Genomic DNA, 26,928 nt, shown 5'->3' with positions numbered 1-26,928 from the left:
CACTACTAGGCCGCAAATCGGCAGAATGAATGTAGTATTTTGGCAACCCTGATTCGTAGAATATAGATGGTGTAAATTGTCTTGTCATATGTATCTCAAGGCCATCCCATCAATGCAAAATTATTGAGGCTATAAATAGTCGATTAGTTGTCAATTAGCTTACGGAATAGGATAGTAATAATTAGATAGATATGCAGTATGTATATATATGGAGTCTAGATTAACCTTGTGGTATTTTTAGAAAAAAAAATCATAATCATCCCCTCAGTTGGGACTAAACTTGAACACATCTGTTGTTCTACATTATTTTAATGCGATTACTAAAATCTTATTCCCAAATTAATATAAATATAGTACAAGTAATAATGTGTAATATAATGTTAACTTGAGGATATGTAGCAAAAGATTAGTAGCGGTAACTTCATAACTTAGTACCAGTAATGAATAAAGTAATTATGAAGTAGAGGTAAATACGAAAGAGATAGTGAATGCATTATTTTAATGCGATTAATAAACTCTTATTCCCAAATTAATATAAGTGCAGTACAAATAATAATGTTTAATATATGTAATAATGTATGTAATGTTATCTTGAGGATATGTTGCAAAAGATTAGTAGCGGTAACTTCATAACTTAGTACCAGTAATGAATAAAGAAATTATGAAGTAGAGGTAAACAGATAGTGAATGCATGGCTCATGATGACAATGTATGTATTATATTGTATGTAGTACTTAAACCTTTAGGTTTAACATTTTAGAGAGAAACTTAGTGATATTGTTTGATATTGTTTTATCTATCACCTTCCATATGCAATTGCTTTCTCATTGTCATTGATTAAGAGAGGAGAGGACTCGAGAGAGAAAATCCTAAGCTTTAAATTATATTCATTTTACTTCACTTCTCATCTTTGTGGAGATTATGTATCTAATTATATACAAGTCCTTGTTGTACCAACAATAGGCTCGTAGAAGTCAAAACAGAATAGAATAACTCGAAGAGAGCTCACTATATGAAACTGGTGAAATGATCTGAAGAGTTAACCGAGACGACATAGGCTCCGAGTCAAGGTCTCATAAACATGCTTGAATAGTGGTCTCGCAAGTGTGACAGTAGTCAATGTATATCATTTAGAACAATCAATGTATATGTCATTTACAAAACAATATTAGATTGGTGTCATACGGTCTATGCATGCAGCCTAACAAGACTTCACAATCATGCATGTGTCAAGACTTTACACCGTCACAAATAGACGTTACAATAGAATACAATCCCTTCTCGAGTTTGATCCTAGGTCATAATGAATGCTAGCGATATGCTTAACACAAGCAAGTCAAACGTTGTTTTCGTCTCTTAACATTTGAAGACAAAGTGGCGTGGTGGTCTGATTTAAATAAAAAAACCTGATGATGTGGTCAAGACTTGGGCCATGGTTAATCTTGACTAGTGGAATTGATGTTGAGTTCTTATTAAAAGAATCATCTTATTTTACGTTTGTGACCATGGCTTTGCAAATCATTTTCCAAAACCTAAGGTTTGAAAATGTAATATCATGGTTGTAGCTACTAAATTATGTATTATTCTATTTGCATTGAAAGCTTCTTCACTCATCCATCCTAATATTGATTTAACCTATTTTTCAATCCTTTTCTTAACAAGTGTTATCTCCACCAAATACAACCAAGATAACAAACTAGACACTTGCCATACAAAGCTCTCTCGTTTTAAAATTTCAACTCTAGTGAATATTATCTCTAGTCAAAACTTTGTGTGCCCTCTCATTGGCCAACTCTCCCAATCCATAGTGAACCCTCAATTGGAATTTGGGAGTCCTTCTACAAACATTGATTGCTTTCCCTCTTCTTCACTTATTTCTCCTTCAACCTATGAATGTTTATAAAGAGTGTCTCAACACCCAATAAACATAATATTGGAAAAAACAAAGTTTGGATGTTTAATTTTCATACATAGTTTAAAAAAAATGTGGATTCTACGTTTAGAATACATTTTAGAATACTTTGAAGTATTCTATACGTATACTACATTTTAGAATTGCCATTTCACTTTTTCATGTATTTAACTTATTTTGCACGTATTCAATGTATTGTACACGTATTCAAAGCATTTAAAAACTACGTTAAGAATAATGTGGTATTTTGGCCATATTTGTTGATCCCGGACTTGCATGTCATAGATATTTGATGGAAGACAATGGTGAAATCATGTTCAACAATTCTAGAGTAACTCTAAATCCAACTTGTTCATACCGGTAATTTAAAAATCAGCAAATTTGATAGAGTTTATGTTTGGTAAAAGCAAATAACACTTCAATCATATTGACATCTTCAAAAATTTAAAAACAATTAGGATTAGGCATCCTAGTAACATTAAACAATGTGCATAAACACATGCATACACACACCACAATTGGGGTAAAAACTCAATGGGTTCAATGGAAATTGACTCAAAACTTCTTGAGTGACTCATTGAACAACCCCCAATAAATGATTGAACTTCTCGAGTGGTGAGCAAAAACTTGCTAATGTAGACAAATTCACATGCAATGGCGGACGGAAAACAAAAATATTTCAAATATGTAAAGAGATGACAATACTTTAAGAGTTAATATATAGAATTAAATCTTCCAAGCATATTTATACCCTTAAAAATATTTATATTCTAGAATGGAAGAATTTGAGGTAGTGGAAGCTTTTATTGAAAGATGGTCCGCAAAACTTCACCATATTATTCTTGATAATTCTATTCACGACAATAATGGGCAAATTATGTTGATGTTGTTTCCCCTTTCTTCCATGTGACAAAAATTCATCATTACTCAAACATCTATTAATGGACACACTTCGAGTATCCTTGTAGAGATTAGCAAAATACTTCAAGAATCTAAATTTGAAAACGCCATGAAATTGGTTCCTTTCTTTCTTTATAAACATGCAAAAAAAAATCGTCATAGTTGCAATTACAACCCACATCATCATAAATACAATAACCCCTAATAATAGATGTTTATCCCCCTCAAAATCCAACTTGTTCTTTAAGCTAAAATTAGGATTTTTAAGCCATACTTCTTAAATCACAAACCACCCCGAAAAACACGATACGAAAAAATTGAACTATTGTCATCATGTTCTTGAAGCATATGTACCCTAGTTAGTCTTGTATCTAGAAAGGATAATGCTATGGAGACACTTCCAATAAGATATCATATACTTGTGTTGTAATTCTAGAAACCAATATAACCCAACAATTCTTTACTTTAGATGGATCATCACTCTTCTACTCGTCCTTATGATTTACCACAATATATTGGAACTACCATTTCAACGAACGCCATCATCAACACTTCTCTTGAATGCCTCCTTTCTCATATCCATCTTCGAGAAGAAATGTATTTACCTACACTCATTTTTATTATAGCTATTTGTCATAGTGAGTAATAGATTAAGTTAATCATGGTGAGATTAATAACTATGTTAAGCCTAGTGATATTATTGCGTTACTCATAAGATAATGGCTCATTATATATAGATTCATACAAAAGGTTTATCAAAGAGTAGTTCACAACTATTTGAGAGTTCAATGGTAGATAATTAGGGTTTTGTTATAGATGCATTTTCTGAGTTCGAATAGAGCTCTATTCTTTTCCTTTCATTTACATAAAGATATATCAAGCATTGCAACTTGTGTTTGAGGCCCAACATGTGCCACATTCCTTGTTGAGGATTTGATCTTTCTTTAAGATGTTTCTTTTTTGTACCAGTTGTTTATTATTGTCTTAATGTTCACTTTGATTGTTGTTTTACTGCCCTCTTGAAGTGCCACAAGACGGTTTCATGTGCAAGAGAGCAAGTGACTTAAAGACTTTATGTTTGCGTTTATTACAATTTATTGACTCCCTTGACTAGAAAATGTGGCAAATGGTAGATTAGAAATTCTGCATTAATGTTATTGGAATCATTTCCATCACCCTCTATGTTAGCCATCATTAGAATTGCGTTTTTAACACTATAATTGACTATCTTTTAGCAGTGATGAGTTTTCTTCACAAAGGACTGATTATACTCTTTGAAAGGAGTTTTATTATTGTTTCTAGTGTATCCAAAATTTTATTGATTTCCAACACATTATAGTGAGAAATTTGACCCATTCACACTATACTGATGTATTCCTATTTCGGATTTTTCTTGAGACTTTTTATCAAAATAAAGTAATCACAACATTCTATGCTAGATTCATTTTCTAGGGATACTAATATCTCCTATACAACATGTGTGGGAAGGGTTTGTTTCAAATAAGCCCAATGAATTTTTTGTGTACTCATCTTCCTTGCTTATGTTTCCTATTCTCCAGTGTCATGCACCTATGCAACAACTACACAACCACTTGATATGAAATGGTTTGTCCCCTCCCATGGGATATTATGACTTCAAGTAACATTAGTGAGGTGAACCTAATACCCCGGAAACTACATCAACATCAACTATCATGGGAATTAAGTATACACGAATCAAAAACCACCTTCAACATCCCACCAACCTCTTATATCATGATACACATTCACCCCATGTTGCCATCAGTGTAACTCAAACCAATCATCATCCTTTAGACATTGACATAATGGCTTCATATTATGGACTCAATCTTGGTTGCCACTCTTACTAAAGAACGTATTCAAGTTCTTTCACCAAATAATCCTCGATTGGCTAGTGGATGGTAATTGTTGACGTCTACTTTTGACAAATACTACAATGGAACATACTCTCTAGAGTTGTTGAACAATGAGAATTTGGAGTAACGTGTAGGATCTCGGTACACAAAGCATGGCCAAAAGGAAGGAGGATGTGAGCGCAACCAAGCATGACTATGATATATTCGTTTTGTATGAGGATAATTGTAGAGTAATGTGAGGAACAACTACTTGGTTACAGATATTCAATGTAACAAATAAAAGTTCTACCTCAATGAAGCTTAACTGCATATTATGTATGCCATTATGCAATGAAAAAGTACAAATATATGATAGAATAGTACAGAGAATCACAACTTTGTAACCAATATCTATTTTGATTCGTTTAGTCCATGTTAATTAGGTAGATGATGAAAATTATGTTAGTTTCAAAGGATGTAAAACTAGAAGATGAATTCTTGTAAGCTATTGTCCACGTAATATTTTACATTCTTGTTGTTTGATTCACAACCATGTGTTGTTAAGAGTGGACGGAGCATGTGATAATAATGATAAGAGATTTTGGACTTACATTTTCTTACGGCGAAATATATGTCACTAAAATTGAGCTCACAAAATTTCCTTGCTAATATGTAAAGTTGGAGTCACAAATCACCTAACAAAATTTGTTTTAATGATATGATATTGTAAGTTGCTTTTTCTAGGCTGGTATATAGCGAGAGCATTCACGAATGACATTTTGACATGACTATCCAGTACAAAGGTAGGCCAGTAAAAGCAAAATCATCCTACACTTTCCCCGAGTAGACAAAGGTAAAGGTTGACTTTAGCTAAAATCGATCAAATTAGATTTCGTGACTTACATAATGATGAAAGTGATGTAGTATACGCCTACCGAAAACATAAATGAACACTCACTCCTCATGGAGCTTCACTTGTACACATTACATGCAATACAACTACTTTCATACTTTTATTTGGCATTTTCATAAACAAAAATTTGGCTTCAAACCTGTGCTGAAATATATAGCAGTAGGGCATACAAATTTTCAGATAGGCAACACAACAATGGTATTCCAACACTTCATCCAATATTGGTTTTGCCTTGTTATCTTTGTCATGGAAAGCATGTTTTGAAATACAATAAATCAATGCATTAATTTCATCCATGTGGCCAAAGAAGGTTGAAAAACATTTTTATTTTCCAAAAAAGTTGAAAAACAATTTTTATGAAGGTTCAACTTAGTATAGAACGCATTTTAACTATGTAAAAATTGTGTATGGACATATACTAACAAAATGAATCAATAACATCCAAAGACTTGTAAAAACGAAGGTAACATATGAGGTATTTCAAAAGTCTAATATCATGTTTAAAAAGTAGGAAAATTATCATCCTTTCATTCACAAAGCTAGATAAAAGTCCACTTCTAAAACATGATTAAACTACTATACAAGGTCTGAAATGCTTTAAAATGTTGAATAAAATCAATGCAAAACAAATGTTACAAACTTTGTGTATGCACCATAGAGTTGAATGGAGATATAAAAGGGTTCAAGTTAAAAAAGAGGAATGAATAGTAGGCTGTAGCGTACATGATGTTCATTCAACCGAAAAGTGATGTCCGATGAGATAGATTAACATGATGTGTCATGAATCATGATAATGTCACCAGAACATTTCAGCAATGGCGCAAATGTGTGTTGATTGATGGGGTTCAATCGTGATGGGCATCTCGAGGTACGATGAATATGCTCGAGCCACCATCATTGGAACTTGATATTCGACAAGTGAAAGAGGGGTTTTGAGTGCTTTGGTATTCGAAATTTGGCACACCTTCAAGATTTAGGACGCCTATCACACAATAAAAAATTCCATGAGGAACATAAAGGAAATGAATATATATATATGTACATGTATGTATGTATGTGTGTATGTAGAGAGAGGGGAGACTCTAGGAAGTCATAGTTTCTACACACACACACACACACACACACACAAATATATAGAAAGAGAGAGGAAGCTCTAGAAATTCGTAGGTTTCCCAAACTTGAGAAGAGAGGACTAGAGTAAGAGACAATTGAAAGAAGAAAAGATGTGTTTAATTGTGTCTGTGTGGGGAGGCAAACGGGACCAATATGATATATGTCGGTCAATTGCTCGAGAAATGGAATACAACAAATACCAAATAGGAATACCAAGATTAAATATGGGGACTTTTCATGACCCATCCCAAGGCCGCAATAGGATGAGACGCCTCATGATTTCGGTTTTAGTAATAGTGGCATGCCTGAGTAAGTTCCCACTTAATTAAGCCTTGGGTTTGCTTTCCAAAGAGATGGATGGCTCTTGTATGTGTGTGGTTGGTTGTGTAGAGGGCATCTCATTTGTGTCTTTTTCGGCCGGCCGGTGGGCGGGGGCGAGGCCGAGGCCGACTTTTTGGGTTCTAAGTAGACCTCACTCACTCTGGCACTCAATTGCCTCGAGAAAAGGGATGCTTGATGGCTCAATTAACTTACAAAAATGAATATATATTAATATATATATATCTTAAGGTTATAGTGGAGATTCGAGAAAGAGATAATTTGGAGAATACATCTTATTATTGAACTCATGAGGGGACTGAAAGTGTAGTAGTAGTAGTAGTCGCAGACTGTGGAGTAGGCTAAAGCTGGATGGAAGTACCCCCCCCCCCCCCCCCCCATTCACTCCCATTTCTCACTCATGACTCATGAGCCATTCCTTCCTTCCTTCCCTCATTGATGTATTTTGGGAGAAACGAGCGAATCTTAAATGCTAGTGGGCTTCAACTGGTCTAACTGGAATTCGTGGTCCGTACGAGAGAGGGAATGGGTTTAGGGGAGGGGGCTGACTGACTTCAATCAATAGCATCATCATCATCAGCAGCAGTCTTTCATTGGAAGACGAGAAAAAGAATCAGTCGCCTTCCTCACCTTCGGATGGCTTATGAAAACACACACACAAATTTTCAAATTATGTATGTACATATACATATGTATCTCAAACGGGAATAAATCGACGGTTAATACATATTCCTCCCGCTTTACCTTCAATCCTGAAGCTTCCATTTCTCATGTTATGGCCTCGAATCTCTTTTTTAAGTCCCCTTGACCGAGCGAGTGAGATCAGAGATGAGCCAAAAAGTAAGAAGATTGAGAACATTTGATAAAATCACAAATTGTCACAAGAGGTAAAGTTGTGATTTCACATTGAAGGAACGGGAGGGGATCCAAGAAAAGCTACACTCAAACTTTATTTTTTTCATGACCATCGTTATAACTTAATTGACAACAATATAATCTATCTATCTAATGCCTCAGAAAAAAAAATACAAGGCAATGGTTGACACATCAAGCAACGATGCAATGGTTACCAGCTCTGCAAATCTCCTCTAATTTCCCAAACATTCCTTGGCACACCACCCTTTTGCTTTCACGTTCAACATGTAATAGTAGACCCTCCCAAGAAAATCGTGGGCAAGGTTAAGTTTATTACATATTTATGGCAAAATCGTACAAATAAACAGGGGTGTTGCTATGAGACTCTCCACAATCAATGAACTAAAATCATACTATCTAACAACCCAAATTCGAATGCTGCAGATTCCCAAATCTCGTGATTGCACGCGGTGCACCTCAACTTGCGGCACGAGTAGTAGGGAGGGGGGACTCAAAAAAAACGCACGATGCATGTGGCAACTCAGAACTCAATAAGCCTGAGTCAATAGCATTGGGGTAGGGCGAGGCCGGTCCATAAGGATCACGAGAGATTGGGAATGCTTGATATGTGCTCCGATTGGGTGTAGGATATTGTGTGTAGAGTAAGTGAGTAAGTAGGGTTTATGGGTGGTTGTTTTGTCCATATTAGAGTCAGTTAGACCATAGATTCATTGTTCATGCCCGAGAGAGAGAGAGAGAGAGAGAGAGAGAGAGAGAGAGAGAGAGAGACACACACACACACACACACACACACACACACTCTGTCTGTCTGTGTATGTCCGTCTTTATGTATTTTATTTTATGTTTTTGGTGTCCTCGCCTTTACCGTCAAACCAAGAAAGGCGTTTTCAAAAGTTCAAAATTCTCTCCTTCACTCCTCCTCACTCCTCACTCCCCCCCTCCAACTCCAACTGATTTCTTCTCTCACAATCAACCTCTCGAGCTTCGCCATTGCCATTGCCATTGCAATTGCGACAATCCCCATCTATCCACACAGAAAACCCTCCCCCCCCTTCATATCTCTGTATCTCCTTCCATCTCTGCCTGTATCTCTCTATCTCCTTCATCACTGCAGCACCGCTCACTCCCTCTCTATTGCGTTCTCTGTCGCCCGCATCAAACCCGGCTCACGTTTTCTCCGCCATGGAAGCTCGCCATCGCAGTACATACCATCACAAGTCATTGTTTTCCTCTTATTCCTCGTTTTTGTCTTCACAGTAAACAACAACAAACACAACCGAAAGTCTCCGTTGGATTCACGGTACGCTTCTTTTTTCCCTTTTCCTCTTCTTCATGTTCTCTTTCGCCTTCATCTTCCATTTTTTACCTTCCCTTTCTGTCATCGCCGTCTTTTTCACCTCCTTTTTCTTGCTTTCTTCTTCTTTATCTCTTCTTTTTGAATGATCAATCACGGGTTGCTTTCATGAAAAGAAAGAAGAACTAAAGAACACCAAACAAAAAAGAAGGAGAGAGAGGAACAAAAGAAAGGAGGAAGAGGAGAAGATGAAAGAAATAGACAAAGAGAAAGCTTAGTGAATGAATGAATGTGAAGTGAAGTTTCCGCAGTCGTGAAATCATATTGATCTTTATATTCCATCCAATGTACACTGAATTCTTACCAAACCATCTTTGTCTTCCTTCTTATTTTATATTCGACTCCATCCTCGCATTCTTTTTCACCAATAAAAAATTACTGAGATATTCAGACCTTTTTTCACTGTCTTGCTTTCTCTTGTTTTTGTTTGTCTGCTGGTTGATATCTACCGAACGAAGGCAACACAACACTTTTATGAACATATGTATATACAATTAGGCATAGAGAGATTTCCATGATTTGATGTTATCTTTTCTCTGATCTCTCCTACTTTATGCAGATCTGTATCTGACTAGAGCTTCCTTACAAACAAGCCGTTAATCTGCTTCCATTTCTGAAGCTACATTCTTGGTTTCCAGATGGAATTGCATAGCTATAGATAGAAACTTCATCCCAGCGAACGTACATCACGGAATTAATGCATAAAGCATTTCCGCTGTGAGCTCAGTACGCTCTCTCTCGAGGTCTGGTCAGCAATAAGATGTAAGTATCAATTTCATACTCTTTTACTTGGTACAACTTCTACTGCTGATCTAATATCTGTTTTTAATTCACTAAAGCTTCTAGTGCTAATCCGCTGTAGAATTTTAATCCGTTGACAGTTTCAGGAAACGCTTCTATTATCATTCGTTTTATTTAATCTAGTATAATTCCTGTGATTGATCAAAATATTCTCTTATCCTTTTTAATTATTTTCATTAGGAGCTACTACACCTATTCTGATATCGCATCTTTGATTTTCATGCGGAGTGTCTTGTGCTATTCAATTATTTTATTGCTACTTGATAAAGGCCTTCTGCTGATGCCAGTATGATACCGTAATCTAGTCAGTTTGTTTTAACAAGCTTTCATCATAGCAATTGGGAGAGCTCAGGTGTTTGAGCTTTTAATTTCGATTAATTTTTTCATCACAGATTTCTCAATTTCTTCTTCTTCTGTTTCACGAACGAAAATAGCTTTCCTTACTAATCAACATTTTTTTTACCCTGGCCTTCGCTTCCTCCATCTTCTTATTTGATTGCGGTTTCTGTTATGATTATTAGTTGTAGCTTCCACGACAATAAAAATCTTATGTTAAATCCATGATTTCTTCTGTTGATTTCCTTTTTGATTTTTCTTGACTTAACATTAACGAAAATTAAAGGTGAAGCTAAATTCATATAGTTCGCTAATGGCCGATTCCTTTGAGAGAGATTTCCTTGGCATAAAGAAAAGCTTCCGTCTTGAGCTTTCCTCGATTACTTCCTGACGATTTTTACTGATATTTTGTTTGTTCTGCTATCTACCTATTTCTTCTGACGAAAGAACTAAGCTTTTCGATAACTATCTGTTTTAATAACCACCATGTGTAGCTTTTGTTACTAATAGTCCGTTATTCGTCACTAAAACTTAAGCTTTCTGCTAATGATAAACTTTTCGGTAACATAATCAATGACGTCGTTATTAATAATATTCCATTTACATTTACGAAAACTTATTTACTATCTAAAAATCTAAACTTCTTGATTATTATCCGCTTCTTTAGAGCAAAAAACGGAAGGTGCTGCATGATGATCATCTGTCATATTTTTGACCAAGAAACTAAGGTTTCTGTAATGATATTTTTTTCGCTATCTAAATCAATTAAGCCGCTGTTGATATCAATTCGTTTCTTATAACAAGAAATTTAATCTGTTAGTAAGTAGTATTTGTGTTGCACTCTCTGAAAATGCTATTTTCTATGTAAGGAACATTCTGCTAATAATAATTTGTCATATTTTAAACTTGAACTAAGCTTTGTGCAAAGATCTCTTGTTCATGTGTTTGACTAAAGTTAAGCTTGTACTATTGAATAGTGACGTGTCTTGGTTTATTGGTTAAATAGGTGTGCAGCAGTGTTAGGGCAGTGTGGACCCAAAGTGCCAAGTCTCAAATCACTGTTCCACTCTCAGAGATACAATGCAGATCATGGTTATGAAACTGGATGCTTTCCGAGAGGAGATCGCCACTCCGATCTCCAATCTCTGTGGCAGGTAATTCAATATAATATAACTTTACTTTGTAAAGCTCAGTTGGAAAGACATTATTTCTTGCTGAAGCATGACGTGAAAGCATGTCTTTAGGGACAAGATGAAGATCAAGTGTTGTTATTGAAACACAACACAGATCAAAGTCATGCGGAAACCAGTGGTTTCTAATGGGATTGCCACTCGCATATATGATCCCTGTTGCAGAAGATATATCTAATATAGAGTGTGTTCTTGTACACACATATCCCTCCACTCCGCCCCAAAATTTGCATTCAAAATTTAAAAATTTAATCAGAGATCTCGTTACAGTTTCTAATATCTATCCTTGCCATTTCCACTCAGCAGAAAACTTAATTTCTGGTCGGCATTGAGTTAACTTTTCCTCCCTATCTATCAGCAACCTTAATTTCACCTACTACTTTCTTGTCTTAGTCATACCGATATTGAACAATTTCTTTTGTAATCCATCTGGGCACTGAATCAAATTTTCTTCCTATATCTGGCCTCGAAAATTTCCCGTCTGAAAAATCTCATGATCTTATCATATGTAATCTTTACTTTCAATCAAATCAGATATTGTCTATATTTTTGCCTGCTTCTCAAATGCGTTGGGTTTCTTATATATTCATTTATTAAAGCTGATCACTCTCTGTTATGATGTACATTGCATTTTTTCACTTAGGAAATCGGAGATGATAAGTCGCAGAAGCAAGAAGAGCTCAGACAAATGATCACAGCGTCAGTGGATAAAATATATGAAAGGGTATATATCTGTTTTCCTCACCCAAATACAAAATTTCCACTCCTTATTACAGGAACTCTAGACCAGAATGTCTGTTTTTTTTACTGTGGATTCAAATAATAGATACCTATTTTTTTCTCCATTCTCTTTGCAGTCTGTATATACCTGACTAAAAATTCGAATTTATTGATCTCCACACCAGGGGCACTAAAAAGGATTTCTTTTCTGTTCACGGTTTCTCTTGTTGAACAAACATGTCGATAAAAGAATCAAAATCTTCTCTTTTCTTATTTTTCTGTAAACCCCAAATTCTAATGGAGGGAGGGCGTAATTTCTATAGTTGTTTTTAGATATTATTATCTCTGTTGCTGGACTTTCCGTACCTTTGGCAAATACAAATATAACTCCGGAACCCCTTGCTTTTCTGTCTTTTTTGTGTTTCAGGCTTTGGATGAGTGTCTACGCAGAAAGATGGCGTTAGAAGACATGGTCACTAAGAGTGAGGATCGATTGAAAGAATGCTTAGGATCCATAGCTTTGCAAGTAAGAAAATTAATTAAACGTCCTTGTTTCTCATTCCCTTTTACTTGCTGTTTATTTTCTATTGACGCACACACACAGGTATCCATATTTATTTTAACCACTGATATAACCATTGGAAGTAGTTTACTTCTCTTTTTTATTAACACTCGTTCAACTGTTTGAATATTCCTTGTATGATTATATTTTTTAGGAAACACAGCCACACACCCAGTTTATTTACAATACTTATATCACATTGAGAACAGTTTGTCTTCCTTAACGTTATCGAATGAAATGAGTCTGTATCTCCCACTTTGTTTGCATAACTAATATCTGGGAACATTTTTGACAATCAGTTCACAAAACTTCATCTATTGTGACGCAAATTGGTCAAGAAAAAATTTGTTCTACAATTTCATGAAAGTTGACAGCATTTTCTCTTCAACCTTAAGAGTTAAAAAGCGGTTTTTAAAATTTTGAGAGTACAGATCACTTGAAACTGCTTCTTTTTCTTACTCCCGTTCATTTTGGTGATGTTTTGTTTTCTGGAGTTGATATATTCATACGCCACATATTGTAGGTGATTGCAGCCAAAGAATTACCCCTTCAAGTTCGTTTAAGTATGAACATGACACGACTGAAAGATATAGAGAATGCGCGGCTTGGTGGCTATGGTTGGTTTGGAGGTCTTGTTGTGCTTGCAGAACTCCGTCGCAGGGTAGCAGATCTGCGAGAGGTGTTGAAGCTTCCTCCTTGTGAGAGCTTTGCAGATCTTGATGAGGTTTCAAAATCAAACCTTCATCTTATCTGTACATTTATTCTTCTCATGGAAAGCTCATCTATTGGAGTCCATTATTATCATATGAACATTCCTAATTACGTTGTGATTCAGTCCATTTTCTTGGATAAAGAAATGGTGCGCATTTGTGTAATGCATTGTAATGTAATGCATTGTTCATTTCTAAAGGCAATGATGAATCAGAAGAGAGAATAGCTAGCATGTGAAGAAGTTCATAGTTGTATAATGTGAAAGTTCATAATTGATAAGTTAAGATATGTTGTCACTCTGCATCGTATGAGTGGAATTAATGAATGCCAAATAAGTCATGATACGTGCCACTCTGCATCATATGAGTGGAGAAGCTTTTTCTTGTGAAGGGCATTTGTTATATCAGAAGCAATGCTCATAACGACTTATGCTTTTTATCATCATTAGACATTTGCAAACTTCTTATGCTGATCAGGTACTTGCAAGTACAACAAACGCCCTTAATGATCTATGTTCAGAAAATGTATCCTCAATACAATCATTCCATCCCTCTAAGAGTGAAAAGGAGTCTATGTTCAAGGTGTGTAAACAATTTACTTGAGTACTGAGATTTTCCATCCACCAATTTATAGTTGATTGCAAATTCCTAAGGTCTAGCATGCATTTTTGCAGCAAATGCAACGATTCTACCAAACACTATGTGCAATGGAGACTGCTTGCAGGGTATAAATATAGTGTTGATCACAGTGAATTCTGATGTGGTATGTTGTATGTCACTCTCAATGCATTGTCTCAGACCTTTTTAAAATTGTTCTATGCAGGATTCAGGAAAGGACTTTTGTTATAATAATTATTATGAGGCCTCTACTCGATTGACTTTGCATGGTAGGATGTCATCATTGTACATATAGCCTGAAGTTTATTTATCGCCATTTTCAATGAGTAATAACAACTAATATCTTATTACAGAACTAGAGTTAAAAGTTGTGAGAAATAGTACTTTAGATATCAACAGCTATATGGACCGAAGGAGTAATTCACCATTAACCACTTCCAGTCCTTCTTTTGGATTTACAAGATCCACAAGAAAACGTTATAGCCCCAAATTTAGGTCTAAAGCCAAGGAAATGAATCGGCAGTTGGCAGAAGAGGCCTCCAAACTAGAACAACTAAGTAAGTATCCAAAATAAATATCCTTTTATTTTGTGCATTTGTTAGCAAAGGTCATAACTAATTTGTATTTTGGCATGCCTAATTTCATCTTTCTCTGTGAAGGTGATAGCACTCGTGTGCTTAGTGGAGGTCATGAAATTGGTTTCATCTATAATTGTGTATTTCGTGTTAATGGGTCATGAAACTTTGTTTGCATCACTAATTTATATCTTTCTTGATAAAGTTCAGAAGAGGGATTTATTACTACTAATTTGTATATTTATTAGTTAAAGGTCATGATTCTCATTTGTTTTTAGTATTATAAATTTAATACTTACCTGGTGCAGCTGATAAAATGCATTTGGGAGCTAAACTGTATATTTCTTGCTGAAGGTCACAAAACTCTGAAGAAACTAGAGGATATTAGTAAGCACATCACACGTGCATCAAAACCTGTAGTTGATACAGGCTTCAGCCCAATGTCAGCATACTCATGCACCTCTGATTTACAATGCTCACCAAAGTCTGGAATAACTGAGCTTTCTGATGTTATAAAACGAGGGTTTTCTTCTCCATCATCATTATCTCCTTCAGAAGATAACAATCAAAGCACTCCTACATCAGTCTTACCTGAACCCACACCGAATTCTAGTAGTTATCATCTGAGTAAAGGAAGCAAACCATCATCCCATTGGACAGTTGATGAGAAGAAAGAGACCTCTTTATTAGCTTTTCATGACCATGACGAATCAATTGATGTATGTTGGGTTGAACTGTATGAAAAAGATATGGTGAATACCAAAGATCCAGAGAAAAGCAATATAAGTAACCGAATTGATGTTGCGAGTGAAGATATAGAGAAGAACATAGATGTAGCTCAAAGGATATCAAAGATCGAAAATGGAAAGAAGGAAATTGATGATAGTACTTTTTGTGCAGTACCCATATCTAAACCTAAGAATTCATCTGTAGTGGTTAAGAAACAATCATCTTTTCCATTGGGTTCAGCTCCACCGCCCCCACCCCCACCCCCACCTCCTCCCCCTCCATTTGGAGCAAGAAGATTGTTGAATAATAAGACTACTAAACTGAAAAAATCTGTCACTATAAGTAGATTATACATGGGAATGAAGAAAAAAGCAGATGGAACAGATAATGATCAGTCTACACTAGCAGATATGGCTATACAACGGAAGACTAGTACTGGAGCAAACAGTCGTGACGGTATGGCTGAAGCTTTGGCAGAAATAACTAGAAGGTAAGTTTACTACTAAAAGACATGGTTGTCTGTGGGAACATGTATGTAGAAATATAACTGCATGTATCTATATATCTATGTTTGGATTTATATGGTTCTTGTATGTGGACCTCGTTAATGGATATACATTTACATTACTTGTACGTTCTCTGTTTCTTATATCTGAAATTATGCGCAATCATCAACCTAATATCTCAATTTGCTTGTTTCGTAGGTCTTCTTATTTCAGAAATATAGAAGATGATGTACAGAAACATGCAACATCTATAATAGAAGTTAAAGCAAGCTTGGAATCTTTTGAAACTAGAGATATGGAAAAACTAGTAGGGTTCTATGAGAGAATCGAGATGGTGCTGGAACAACTCACCGATGAATCGCAGGTGATAAAAGAGATTTTGATTTATGTATTTCAGGAATTGTCTAAACTGCATCCTTGAATTGAATGGCTAAATAAATTGCAGGAAGATTACTGTTCATATGATATGCGTGCTTCACTCCAATATTAAAGAATTAACGTGGTAAAATGTGATTCATGTTCAACAATTACAGTAGCAACCTTACTGGTTTAGGATTGATAGATTTTTGGCTGAAATCACCATAGAATCGCTAATAGTATAGTATGTAGATACATTTTTAAAATAGAGTTCCTTGTTCATAGAATGCACCATTTCATTTTTATTAGTTAATCTGTTTAAAAGATTCAATCCAGTCTTAAAGAATGTGCATGAAGGCATTCACAAAAGAGAAGCACAACAAGTTTTGTAAAATAGTCATACAGTAATGTTTTGATAAGATTCATACAAGCTGTTGTTGTAATAAGTATGTATCATATGTCTAGGTTTTGGCAAAGTTCGAGGGGTTTCCAATTAAAAAGCTTGAAACAGTAAGGGCTGCGGCATCTCTTTATTTGAGAATGTCCTCCCTCGCACAACAGATTGAGGATTGGAGTGTTGAATCTCCGATGGCGGAAAATCTTGACAAAATTATAACCTTCTTTGAAAAGGTATGCTACTAATAGATCAAGTTCCCTACAAAATGTTTGGTATTGTGTCAATCTTTTTAACATAGTAGCGCCACTAACATGCTTTGTCAAACTATATTCGATAACAGGTAAAGACTGATGTAGAGACCATTGAAAGGACCAAGGATGACGACATCTCTAGGTTTCAGACCCAAAAGATCCATTTCAATTTTGATATGATTGTTCGTATTAAGGAGGCAATGGTTGGCCTCTCTTCTCGATCTTTGGCATTGGCACTGAGGGTAGGTCATAATAATTATGTTTGATTAAGTTAAAACCACGTTTGATTAGATTTGGCATTTTGCTTATTTTCATTGGTTGTCAAATGTGTGACTAGTAAATTCAAACAGGTCAAAGGTCATTGTAGTATCACATGTTGTCAAATGTGTGCCAGAACGGACATAGTTGGGAAAGATAATAGAAGAACTTGTTTTTCTTTCGTTTTATTTTCTCTTCGATTGAAAACGGTTACGATTTTACAAAACCCTAAAGACAAATCACAACCTTTCGACAATAAAATAGTTTTGGTGGAAAATCTTGCAGGATAGCCAGAGGTCAAAAGCGGGTTTAAGGGAAGGGGATGAGTATGTGTCTCCGAAAGATATGATCAAATTGAAGGGTAGCTTTCAAATGATGTGGAGGGTTTTCCAGTTGGCTTTTAGGGTTCATAATTTCGCAGGTGGTCACGATGACAAGGCCGAACAGCTCTGCTCCAATGTTGCGAAGGACATGGAGACCTATCCTTCGAGCTTTTGGTTGGAGCTTGTAAACAAATAATTTATTTAGATCCCATACGTATATATATATATATAGAAGTAGAGGTAGAGAGAGCGAGAGAAACTGAGAGACTGTTGTATTTTGTCACTCTTTGGAGACCTTCAGGACGTTCCTACTATACCTGATTGTTATATAGGTTAGGGGAAATTTAGTTCAGTAGTTTAACAAGGATATGGAAGAAAAGCAAAGAATCTGATCCCATCTCCTTTGTCTTGATAGTTCGCCATTAGGGTAAGTTCAATAGCTTATATATAATCAGCGTTCCTTCCTTTTTGCCTTTGGCTTGTATAGAATGGGCTCTTATCAATGTTTCTTAAAGCCTTTTTAAGAAATTATGTCTTTAATTAATCAATGGTTCTCTTTTGTATCCACTCTTTTTTAATCAGGATTTGAAGTCTTCACTACATGGATTACCATTCTTTTTAATCAGTATGAATTGCATGTAATGTTTTCACTTTTATGAGGATTTTTAGGCAAAATAGGAGGTATTGTGGAACAGGATAGATGAATGACGATTCTAAATAGCAGTCTTACAATGCGTTGTCAAATAATGAATTACTGTCTATATTTCCTGAAAATAAATGTTTATCAATCAAACTTGTGAAAACGTAAATCCCTTACATAATAGCTTCTTTGAGACTATCTATAGTTCTTCAAGATAAATGGTTATTAATAATTAAACTTGTGAAAATGTAAATCGTATACATCATAGTTTCATTAAGGCAATGCCAATGCTTATATAAGCACTCAGAGATAAACTTATATCGTATCTTTTTAAACCTAAAGGGGAGCCCTCTCAATAGGGTTAGATTAAGTCTCTTTGTTGGCATGCCAATGGCCAAAGGTATTTATGGAGAGAGAGAACAGCCTACAAACCAGCAGCCAAAAACCGAGACAGATAGGGTTAGTTTATGTACTAATAGGTCTATCAATCATAGCAATAGAAAAAACACTTAATGCACCTGTATGTATATTGTCATTTATCGTTGAGGATATTGTTACATATAAGCATGTGAATTGAGGGTATTGTGAGATCAGCTTCTTGTGCACGTTGAATTACTTTATGGTTGTGATGAGCTTTAAAAATGATCTAGTAGGACATTTTTAATGGATATAAGTATTCTCTCATGTATTCTGCTCCATGAGGACAAACGTTATGTATATTAGGAAGGGTGTGTTTGTTTCTTCATGCCATAGGATCATCAAGGTTGATTATCCTAGCTTCCCTATGCAATTGGTACATTGTTTAGGTTTCTTCTCGTATGTTATAATGTAGCAAAACTCCATGTGTGGTTCCTCCATATTATAACAAAAAATCTAAATTTGTATATGAGTCCATGGTTCACATCCTCCATGTTCCTCTTGGTTGTAATAAGAAAGTATTGCCATCTTCAAGCACAACATCCTGTCTTTTTCCTATCCTCAACTTCACCTTGCAAAGTGGAATAGGTCAACTACTCTACTTTTTTCCCTTTGAGGGTTGTTCTTTGGCTAAATTAATTTGGGAACAATTCAAGGTTTATGGTACATTTTTAAAATACTATGGCGAGGGTCAACGTTTACTTACTTGGTTAATTAGTGGCTCTTTTCTACTAGCTCTTGTTATTCTACTTGTCATTATATCCAAAGAGCTGAAATTTGTGTGAGATACACTGTGACCTTGAATGAAATATAGCAAGACAATAATGTTAGATTCATTTAGGACATAATTACTGATATTTGGTTCATTCCAGATATATTACATTGCATTTCAAAGGAACGCGGATTTTCCTTTGACCACATGACATTGTTATGCATTATCACATACATCTTGTTAATTTCACATATCAGAGTATAAGTATGTGAGTTGTGTTTATATCCATTCGGATTATAAACAAGCTATAGCTCAAGTTTACGAGAAATAAACAAGTTTTTTGAAGAATTCACGCATAAGAGTCATCATGTCAAGGTATGTGATTGGCCAAAGAGATCGTTGTTCATGGTTTCATGGGCTAGATGAGGTTTCTCCGGAATTCACACACATAGTCATCAATATCATCATTTGAATGTGGTTATCTAGACAGATCCTGCTGATGATGATGGTAATGATGATGTTGTGGCAACGTGTATGTCTTTCTTCCGATCTTGAATCCTGATTGACGAGGAGAATCGATGTTGCTCAAATTTGGATTATGTGGATAAGATAAAACTCTTTTTTGCTGTGGTGATCTTGTCTTGAGAACAACTTGGGGAGCACAAAAGCTATTTGATTCATAAAGCACATTACTATGGCTAGTTTGTTTATCCGGGGTAATATTACCATGGTTATTTGACTGATTCAATATATTTGGATTGTTCTCTTCATCACTGAACCAATTAACTGATCGAAGCGGTGTGGTTGACATTTCTTCAAAGTCATAGTTTCGTCTTGATAACGAACAGCCTGGATGCATATGAGGAGTTAAAGGCATTGTAAGAGCATTCTTCTCCTGTCCATTGCATTGGTAATTTGAGGGGAAGATTGAATACTCAGATGAAATTTGAGGAAGAGGTTTGTAAAAAGAGTAGTTGTTATTGAGATCACTCCCAGCACAATGATCAGTTAGGTCAGTTACGTCAGTTACAGATATTTTGTTGGGTAAGCCTGCCAGGTTGGAATGTACATTAAGATGCATCTGGCCGAGTTTCTCAATTCTTTCCAATGATTCAAGTACTCTACATGGTGAGTTAAAATCAGGCATTGTTGGTAATGGAAGTGTGAATGGAGACTGAGGGCCTTTTTCTTCGGTTGATCTTGATTGTACATAGGATTTACATTGCCTGTATTCCACATGCAATAAAAAGTTAGATGCTGTTACGATCAGAATTAAATCTTGGAAGTCATATAGCCCAAAAAAAGTTAGATGCTATTACGCTCAGAATTAAATCTTGGAAGTAATATAGCCCAAAAAATGTTAGAAGCTGTTACGCTCAGAATTAAATCTTGGAAGTAATATAGCCCAAAAAAAGTTAGATGGATGGATGGATGGACATATGGATGAATGGATGGATGGATGGACATATGTATGTATGTATGCATGTATACTTTCGTCACATACATGCATACATAGTTCCAGGCATGCAAACGTTGTGTGTCTGTATTTGTGACAAAGAAGCTATTGTCTTACCCATGAGGGTGATCAAGGTAGGGTGTAATTGGAGAAAATACTCCATTCCACCCTGGTTGATGTTCTGGTGTAGCCCTTGAATTCATCGGAGTGATTTCTTCATTAGTACTGCTTCTTGTTTCTAATGAAGTGGTCTGTTGGTCTTTTTCAGTTGTATGAGCTGTCAAGATCATAAATCAAACACAGCAAAACTTTGATGCCTAGTTCCACACATCTTTTATAGGTAATAAATCAAACATAGTTTATTGAGCTCGGATACATACACTCATTTCTTCCAAATATATTTGCACACCCTTCACATCTACAACCATCTCCACAACCAACACCAGCCTGAAATCAGCAGAAAATATTGGGCTCTCAAGTGCTTTAACATTTTTTTTATTTTGTTTAATTAGCACTGCCTCTCTAAAGAGGTGGTGTTATGAAAAAACATAGATGATTTATTGTAGCGACATGTTAGTTTTATAGCTCTTGTCAATGTTTATGGGTTCATGAAGGTTAAATCATCAATACATTTGGTGAAAAACAAGAGTTAAAGTTTTCGTTATGATTTCTTGAGCTAAAGAAGACCCAATATAGGTATACATTTATGCATACCTGGTAGCATTCACAATACTTCTTTGAGCACTGAGATTTCTTGCAGTTGCAACCTCTTTTATGGCGTGCTAATGATGCCGGGGTGTTGATACATTCCTCCTGTATGTTAAGTCAAGGTAAGCAAATGACTATACATAAATGAACTATGTATGTAGGGTTCTAGATATAGGTATTCAAGGGTTCCCTCTATATAATATCTATATTAAGTGCTACACATACTTATGAGGGTTCTAAAAAATATCTAGATGTTTTCAATTCCATCATTGTGGAAGAAGTAACACATACCCCAACAATTGGAGACAATTTATCAGCTGCAAGAATGATCTTTGGTGCGAAAGCCAAAGGATTCCTTGATTCTATTTGTTGTCTTTTCCCTAACACTATGTCCTTGAATTCAGGTTTGTTGAGGCAACCACTACAACTACATGAACCTATGCAATATACTCCCGCAGCAAAGCATTCACAGTACCTGTATGTTAACACTTTGGTTATCATATAATGTTGTCCATAAGCTGTTTATCACAGAAATCTAAGCACAAACTTTTGGACTACAGAAGATATCAAGTTTTTTGTTAATCTTTGCATTTTTACACTTGTTTTGGATCTCTTGAAATAATGAAAGCAGCTTTAGTATTGTTTATTCTTTTACGGTTTATGAATAACTCACGCATGGATACACATGTATAGGTTCATATGTCATGAGTCCTACATGGGCTTAACCATGAGTTATACATGGTTTCTAATGCATGGATCATCTATGAGGTTATGCATGGATTATGTTTAGTTTCACATACGAATTGTTATCCATGGATGATGTTTTTACACATGGAAGTCATGATTGGATCATGCATGTCTTATACATGAAACTTATGTGTGGTGTCATGCATGTGTTATTTATGGAACTTTTTTAACTCACAGTTTCAAACATTTTGACTTCTTGCATTTGCAGTTTTTGCAGCCTTCTTCTTGGATGGAAAGCTTCCTGTTTACACACACACACACGAGACCCAAAACAACAGTTATTATATGTAAAAGAAGCAAACAAAAACAACATCATGATACCTCACGAGTATCACTAGGTACCTCTTCTTTTTTGGACTTATTGGGGTATATTGACTAGAATCAGCCTGGTCACTTTCCAATTGATGGGAAATATCTTGAGCCTCAACAATCCTATCATTTCCTTCATGGCCCGGCAACAGTCCATTCACAAGGTCAGTAGCATTGAGTAGACCCTCGATAGTGTCAATACTAAATGGCATTGGCGGATGATATGTTCCAATCCCAACATAAGGAGAGGTTGTTAGTAAAGATTTCCCATCTTGATGGTTCATAGTGATCCTTTCAACTAGAGAAAGGACTCTCCCGAGGCTGATGTCTCCACTTATTGAGGATGAATCTATGAGGCCATCCATTATAGATTTCTCTATAACAGTTGGCAAAGGTAAGGGCAATTCATGACTTGTGTTCATAGGAATGTGCTGTGTTGTCAATGGAAGAGGAAGGTATGATGCATCATTTCCAGGTGCAACACTTTGACCCTCATTATTTGTGTATTGAGAAAGTAAAGGCATATTGTTATCTTGAGAAAGAGTATTACTACTTGAAGCCAAATTAGGCGTTTCTGCCATGGACAAATCATTTATAGGTCTATCCTCATTTATCAGGGTTTCAAAGTCTAGGAAACGTCTTCGAATTCCCGCCATAGCAGCCTGTAAGCAAAACCAAACACATTATTTCCACATACATATACATATGTTCCTCATCGAGGAACGTTATGATCAATCCACTATAAAATACAGAGGTATATGTAAAGTACATACATGTCTATATACATATACATTTGCCATATGTCATTGATATGTATACAGACAGTTGTCTTATAGTTCCAGAATTTCAAGCGCATGATGCACAAGGTTCCAGAATAGGCATCTGTGTGAATACATATATGTGGCATATAGCATATGTATGTGTAATAGGCATGTATATGTGTGTACACTTACATACATACATGGAGTTTATGTATGTAACTATATATATACATGATACATACATACGAATATGCAATACACGCATACATAATATGAGAAATGATATGCTTACCCTGCAGAATTGTTCATTGCATCCATCTTGAAATCCATTATTATGAGAATTATTGTCCATACAAGATCCCACATTGAAGTCGAGTCGTTTTCGAGCATTTTCTTCGACCATTCGGCCACGCATTGATGCCAATATCTTGGACAGTTGTTCTGATGGACTATCTGAGCATGACGGCTCAAAGTTCTTTGAATCATTCGCTTTACACTTATTGATTTCATCCAACACATACAGATCAGGGTTGGACAAATCTTCCAGCACTTTATTTGGACTTCTAGGACTGGCTTCTTTTAAAGACCCGTCAATCTTTTTCTCATTAATAGGTATGAGTGCACAACTGGGTCTACCAGCTTCTTCCTGTTGTGTCAAACTTGATGTATTGCCTGTAAGGTTGGTGATTGATACATTTGGGAATGTTAAACTGCACTCCAATTCTTGTTTAAGGGCTTGATGATGCTTAGTTGATTCATTTGTCAAAGGAACTCTGCAGATTAACTCAAAAAAGGAAAGATTAATGATTGAACATCAGCAGTAAAAAAAAGAGGACTGATTCATGAATGGAACTTCTTTGAGCAAAAACAACTAAGAAAGATTGATGACTGAAATTGTATCGAGCAAAAGGAATCAAGAAACACAAATTAATGAGGGAGAAGTCTACCTTTCGGAGGAGCTAGGAGGGAAGAATTGAGAAGAGATGGGAGGTTTGGTGTAAGGGGATACAAAGACAGGAGGTGGGGAGCTCAGCTCTGAGTATGTTGTAATCTGGGAGGAGGATGCCGCGTGTCCTGACCTGATTGGCTTGATGGGTGACAGGCCACAAAGGAAGTGGAAGAACGGACTCGAACCCTGGTGATCACCCACAGTTAGTTTTAACCCAAAACCCTAAAACCAATTAATTATTCGCCAGTCTTTCTTATATCTGTAACCAGGCTTATCGTTTTGAAAGGATTTCCATATCCACAACATGTATATCCCACATGCTGCTTGCTGACTTTAGAATGAATGATTTCGCCCTCCACCGGGTATGATTGATCTTCGTCAGGCGACTTTCTCTCTCTTTGGCCTCTAAATCTTATCTGTAGAACCACCACTCTGGATTTATCACACCCATGTCTCCTAGCTAGCTTGCTGGACCTCCGCAATTTGAAGTCCTAAGTGGGATTGGAGCTGCTAATTTAATGGCTCACTCATGATGATGACAATTATGATCAAATTATACCACTTTATGGATTGTGTGGGTCACTAATGATGATGATGATGATGATGATAACATGATTAGAGCTAATTAGTGGGTCACTGATGGCGACAACCATGCAGATTTCACCACATGATCACATGATTAGAGCAAATTCAATGGGCCACAAACGAAGGAGGGTGATTACGCTACATGATTAGAGCTAAAATTTTAATGAGCCGCTCAACAGGATCATCATGGGATTCCCATGTTTATGAAGATAAGCACGGGTTTCTTTTGATAAGAAGTTTTTAAGTTACGGGAACATTGGGCTGTACCTGGCAAGAATCATGAAGGACGTTGACGTTGGGATGAATATTCCTCATGGATGAATCCATTTGCTTCCTAGTGTAGCAATTGAGAGATGAGATGGGGGCCTGTTGTTGTGCAATCGATTAAAAAAGATGCTTAATTTCATTCCATTGGGCTAGCAAGCTAGTAGTAGGCATGGCAATGGATGGATCACTATTATATTATACCACAATTCAATGGGTGGGGGGAGGGGGGGGGGCTGCAATCAGTTAGAAGTGGAGATAGAATAGAAGAAGAAGGAGATGGTGATTCATGGTTGATTGAAGAAGGTAAAGAAGAAGAAGGTTTTCCTAAGTAGGGGGGGTGGAGCAATGGCATAGAGAGAGAGAGAGAGAGAGAGATTGGCTAAGGTTTTCCTAAACCCATATGACTGACTGAATGAATGAATAAATAGCACACTCACTTTTAAAGGGTGGTGTGGTGACCAATGGAATGAATACATAAATGGCCCCCCTCCAAACCTTCACACTCCTCACACACATGCATATGTATACATATGTATATGTAAATTGAAGAAGACATCGTATGCTAAAAGCATCGTATACATCCATCCTCTTAAGAAACTTTAAATAGCCCATCCACCCCCCCCCCCCCCCCCCCCTAAGCCACTCTAGATTATTCGTGGTCTGTTTATCGCACATACATTGCAAAGTTTGCGGTTTGTCGCCCTCAATTTATCGCGCATACATTGCTCGCACGCCCCGGTAAAGTTTGTGATTCTGTGTCTGGCTTGCCCATTGTCTTGTTTGCTTGATGTTCTTGTAAATTACATGTGCACATATGGTGGTGTCATGGCACTCATGGTATGATGTAATAAGGTTCTAGGTTTCAATGTCCATTCTCATGTTTGCTTTATTGTATTACAAAAATACATGTGGGGATGTGGGCATGAAGTGACTAGCAACCTTAGTGATTGATTTACCTGTTTACATACATAGGTGATGGCGATGAAGTTTGTAGTATGTCATCTTGCGTTCTAAGATCCAATTTGAAGCTTTGGGCGTTCATTTTCATGTTGAACCATTTGCTCCTAAAATATATGGTTTTACATATCACTTTCCACAACCCAAGATTTGAAACTGATAGAATTGCTTTGCTAATTATTTGGATTCCATCTACTCTTCTTAATTTCACCCCCAAAAGTAAGGTCCCCAAAATCTTACATTTGTTGCTCACTCGAGGTTCACGCTCTATACAACATACGTTGAATTTACATAACATTCCATGGATGGGGCTGACAATGTCTCATATTGGCAATACTTGATTATTATGTTCAAGTGTGTAACCACAAAATTATTAATGCATTTCTCACGTCACTTGTATATGATACCCTTACCAATGTTCATATTCGGTTGACCTTTGTGGTGCATCCTTACCGATGTACGTATTGATGTGCTATTAACAATCGTTTACCTTATCTTCTTCAAGGGGGCCACTTCGGCAATATTGTGAAATCGGGGTTTTGTTTTCACATGAAACCTACTTGTTAAATTCACGTAAAGTTCGACAAGTTACAATACTTACTTTGATTTATGAAAGGTCATGTTTGACATTGCACAATAAGAGCTTGTATTGGTATCTTGCAAATTTTGGGCTTTTTAAGCCATCGGGGTAAACTCTAAAAAAAAGTGATGAAATGCACTAATCAGAAATCCATAATTGATTTATTACAACGGAAATATTACTTTGTGCCTCTTCCTAACATGTCGCAGTGTTATAACTTAGCTATCAAGCACCAATCGTGTGC

General features: G+C 36.1%; 2 protein-coding genes across 4 annotated transcripts; one reads left to right on the top strand and one right to left on the bottom strand.

Moving 5' to 3' along the window:
- Positions 1–9,460: 9,460 nt before the first annotated feature.
- LOC147870094 (uncharacterized) lies at positions 9,461–18,051 on the top strand. Of its 2 annotated transcripts, XM_087336892.1 has the most exons (14): positions 9,462–10,025; positions 11,407–11,554; positions 12,234–12,314; positions 12,738–12,836; positions 13,396–13,596; positions 14,060–14,164; positions 14,257–14,307; positions 14,406–14,469; positions 14,554–14,757; positions 15,130–15,994; positions 16,209–16,374; positions 16,833–16,997; positions 17,105–17,257; positions 17,559–18,051. In XM_087336892.1, coding segments are annotated over exons 1-14 (2,538 nt in total). In that variant the 5' UTR covers positions 9,462–10,023; the 3' UTR covers positions 17,793–18,051. The 2 variants fall into 2 exon arrangements, with proteins under 2 accessions (XP_087193025.1, XP_087193018.1); XM_087336899.1 differs by lacking the exon at positions 13,396–13,596 and having other exon boundaries at positions 9,461–10,025.
- Positions 18,052–19,485: 1,434 nt separating this feature from the next.
- Positions 19,486–25,272, bottom strand: LOC147870093 (uncharacterized). 2 transcript variants are annotated; one of them, XM_087336873.1, is made up of 10 exons: positions 25,148–25,272; positions 24,294–24,481; positions 23,639–24,119; positions 22,619–23,247; positions 22,452–22,517; positions 21,821–22,004; positions 21,536–21,634; positions 21,202–21,268; positions 20,939–21,098; positions 19,486–20,591 (listed from the first exon to the last, which is right to left on the bottom strand). In XM_087336873.1, the coding sequence occupies exons 1-10, from the start codon at positions 25,205–25,207 to the stop codon at positions 19,844–19,846; spliced, it is 2,682 nt and encodes an 893-aa protein (XP_087192999.1). In that variant the 5' UTR covers positions 25,208–25,272; the 3' UTR covers positions 19,486–19,843. The 2 variants fall into 2 exon arrangements, with proteins under 2 accessions (XP_087192999.1, XP_087193005.1); XM_087336879.1 differs by lacking the exon at positions 24,294–24,481.
- Positions 25,273–26,928: the final 1,656 nt, after the last annotated feature.

The sequence above is a fragment of the Azolla caroliniana genome, unplaced genomic scaffold (assembly GCF_043228905.1).
Source record: "Azolla caroliniana isolate FFs.n. ecotype wild unplaced genomic scaffold, voAzoCaro1.0.p SCAF_1, whole genome shotgun sequence".
Taxonomy (NCBI): Eukaryota; Viridiplantae; Streptophyta; class Polypodiopsida; order Salviniales; family Salviniaceae; genus Azolla; species Azolla caroliniana.
Note: the sequence above shows the minus strand (reverse complement) of the source record. Positions and strands in the feature narration are given on the sequence as shown.

Coding starts and splice junctions, on each gene's coding strand:
- LOC147870094 (XM_087336892.1), top strand. Junction 13,597..14,059: donor GCTTTGCAGATCTTGATGAG/GTTTCAAAATCA, acceptor TATGCTGATCAG/GTACTTGCAAGTACAACAAA. Junction 14,308..14,405: donor CAATGGAGACTGCTTGCAGG/GTATAAATATAG, acceptor TGTTCTATGCAG/GATTCAGGAAAGGACTTTTG.
- LOC147870093 (XM_087336873.1), bottom strand. CDS start 25,207: ATGGATTCATCCATGAGGAATATTCATCCCAACGTCAACGTCCTTCAT. Junction 22,005..22,451: donor AAGTCAAAATGTTTGAAACT/GTGAGTTAAAAA, acceptor GTTAACATACAG/GTACTGTGAATGCTTTGCTG. Junction 21,635..21,820: donor AATTGTCTCCAATTGTTGGG/GTATGTGTTACT, acceptor CTTAACATACAG/GAGGAATGTATCAACACCCC.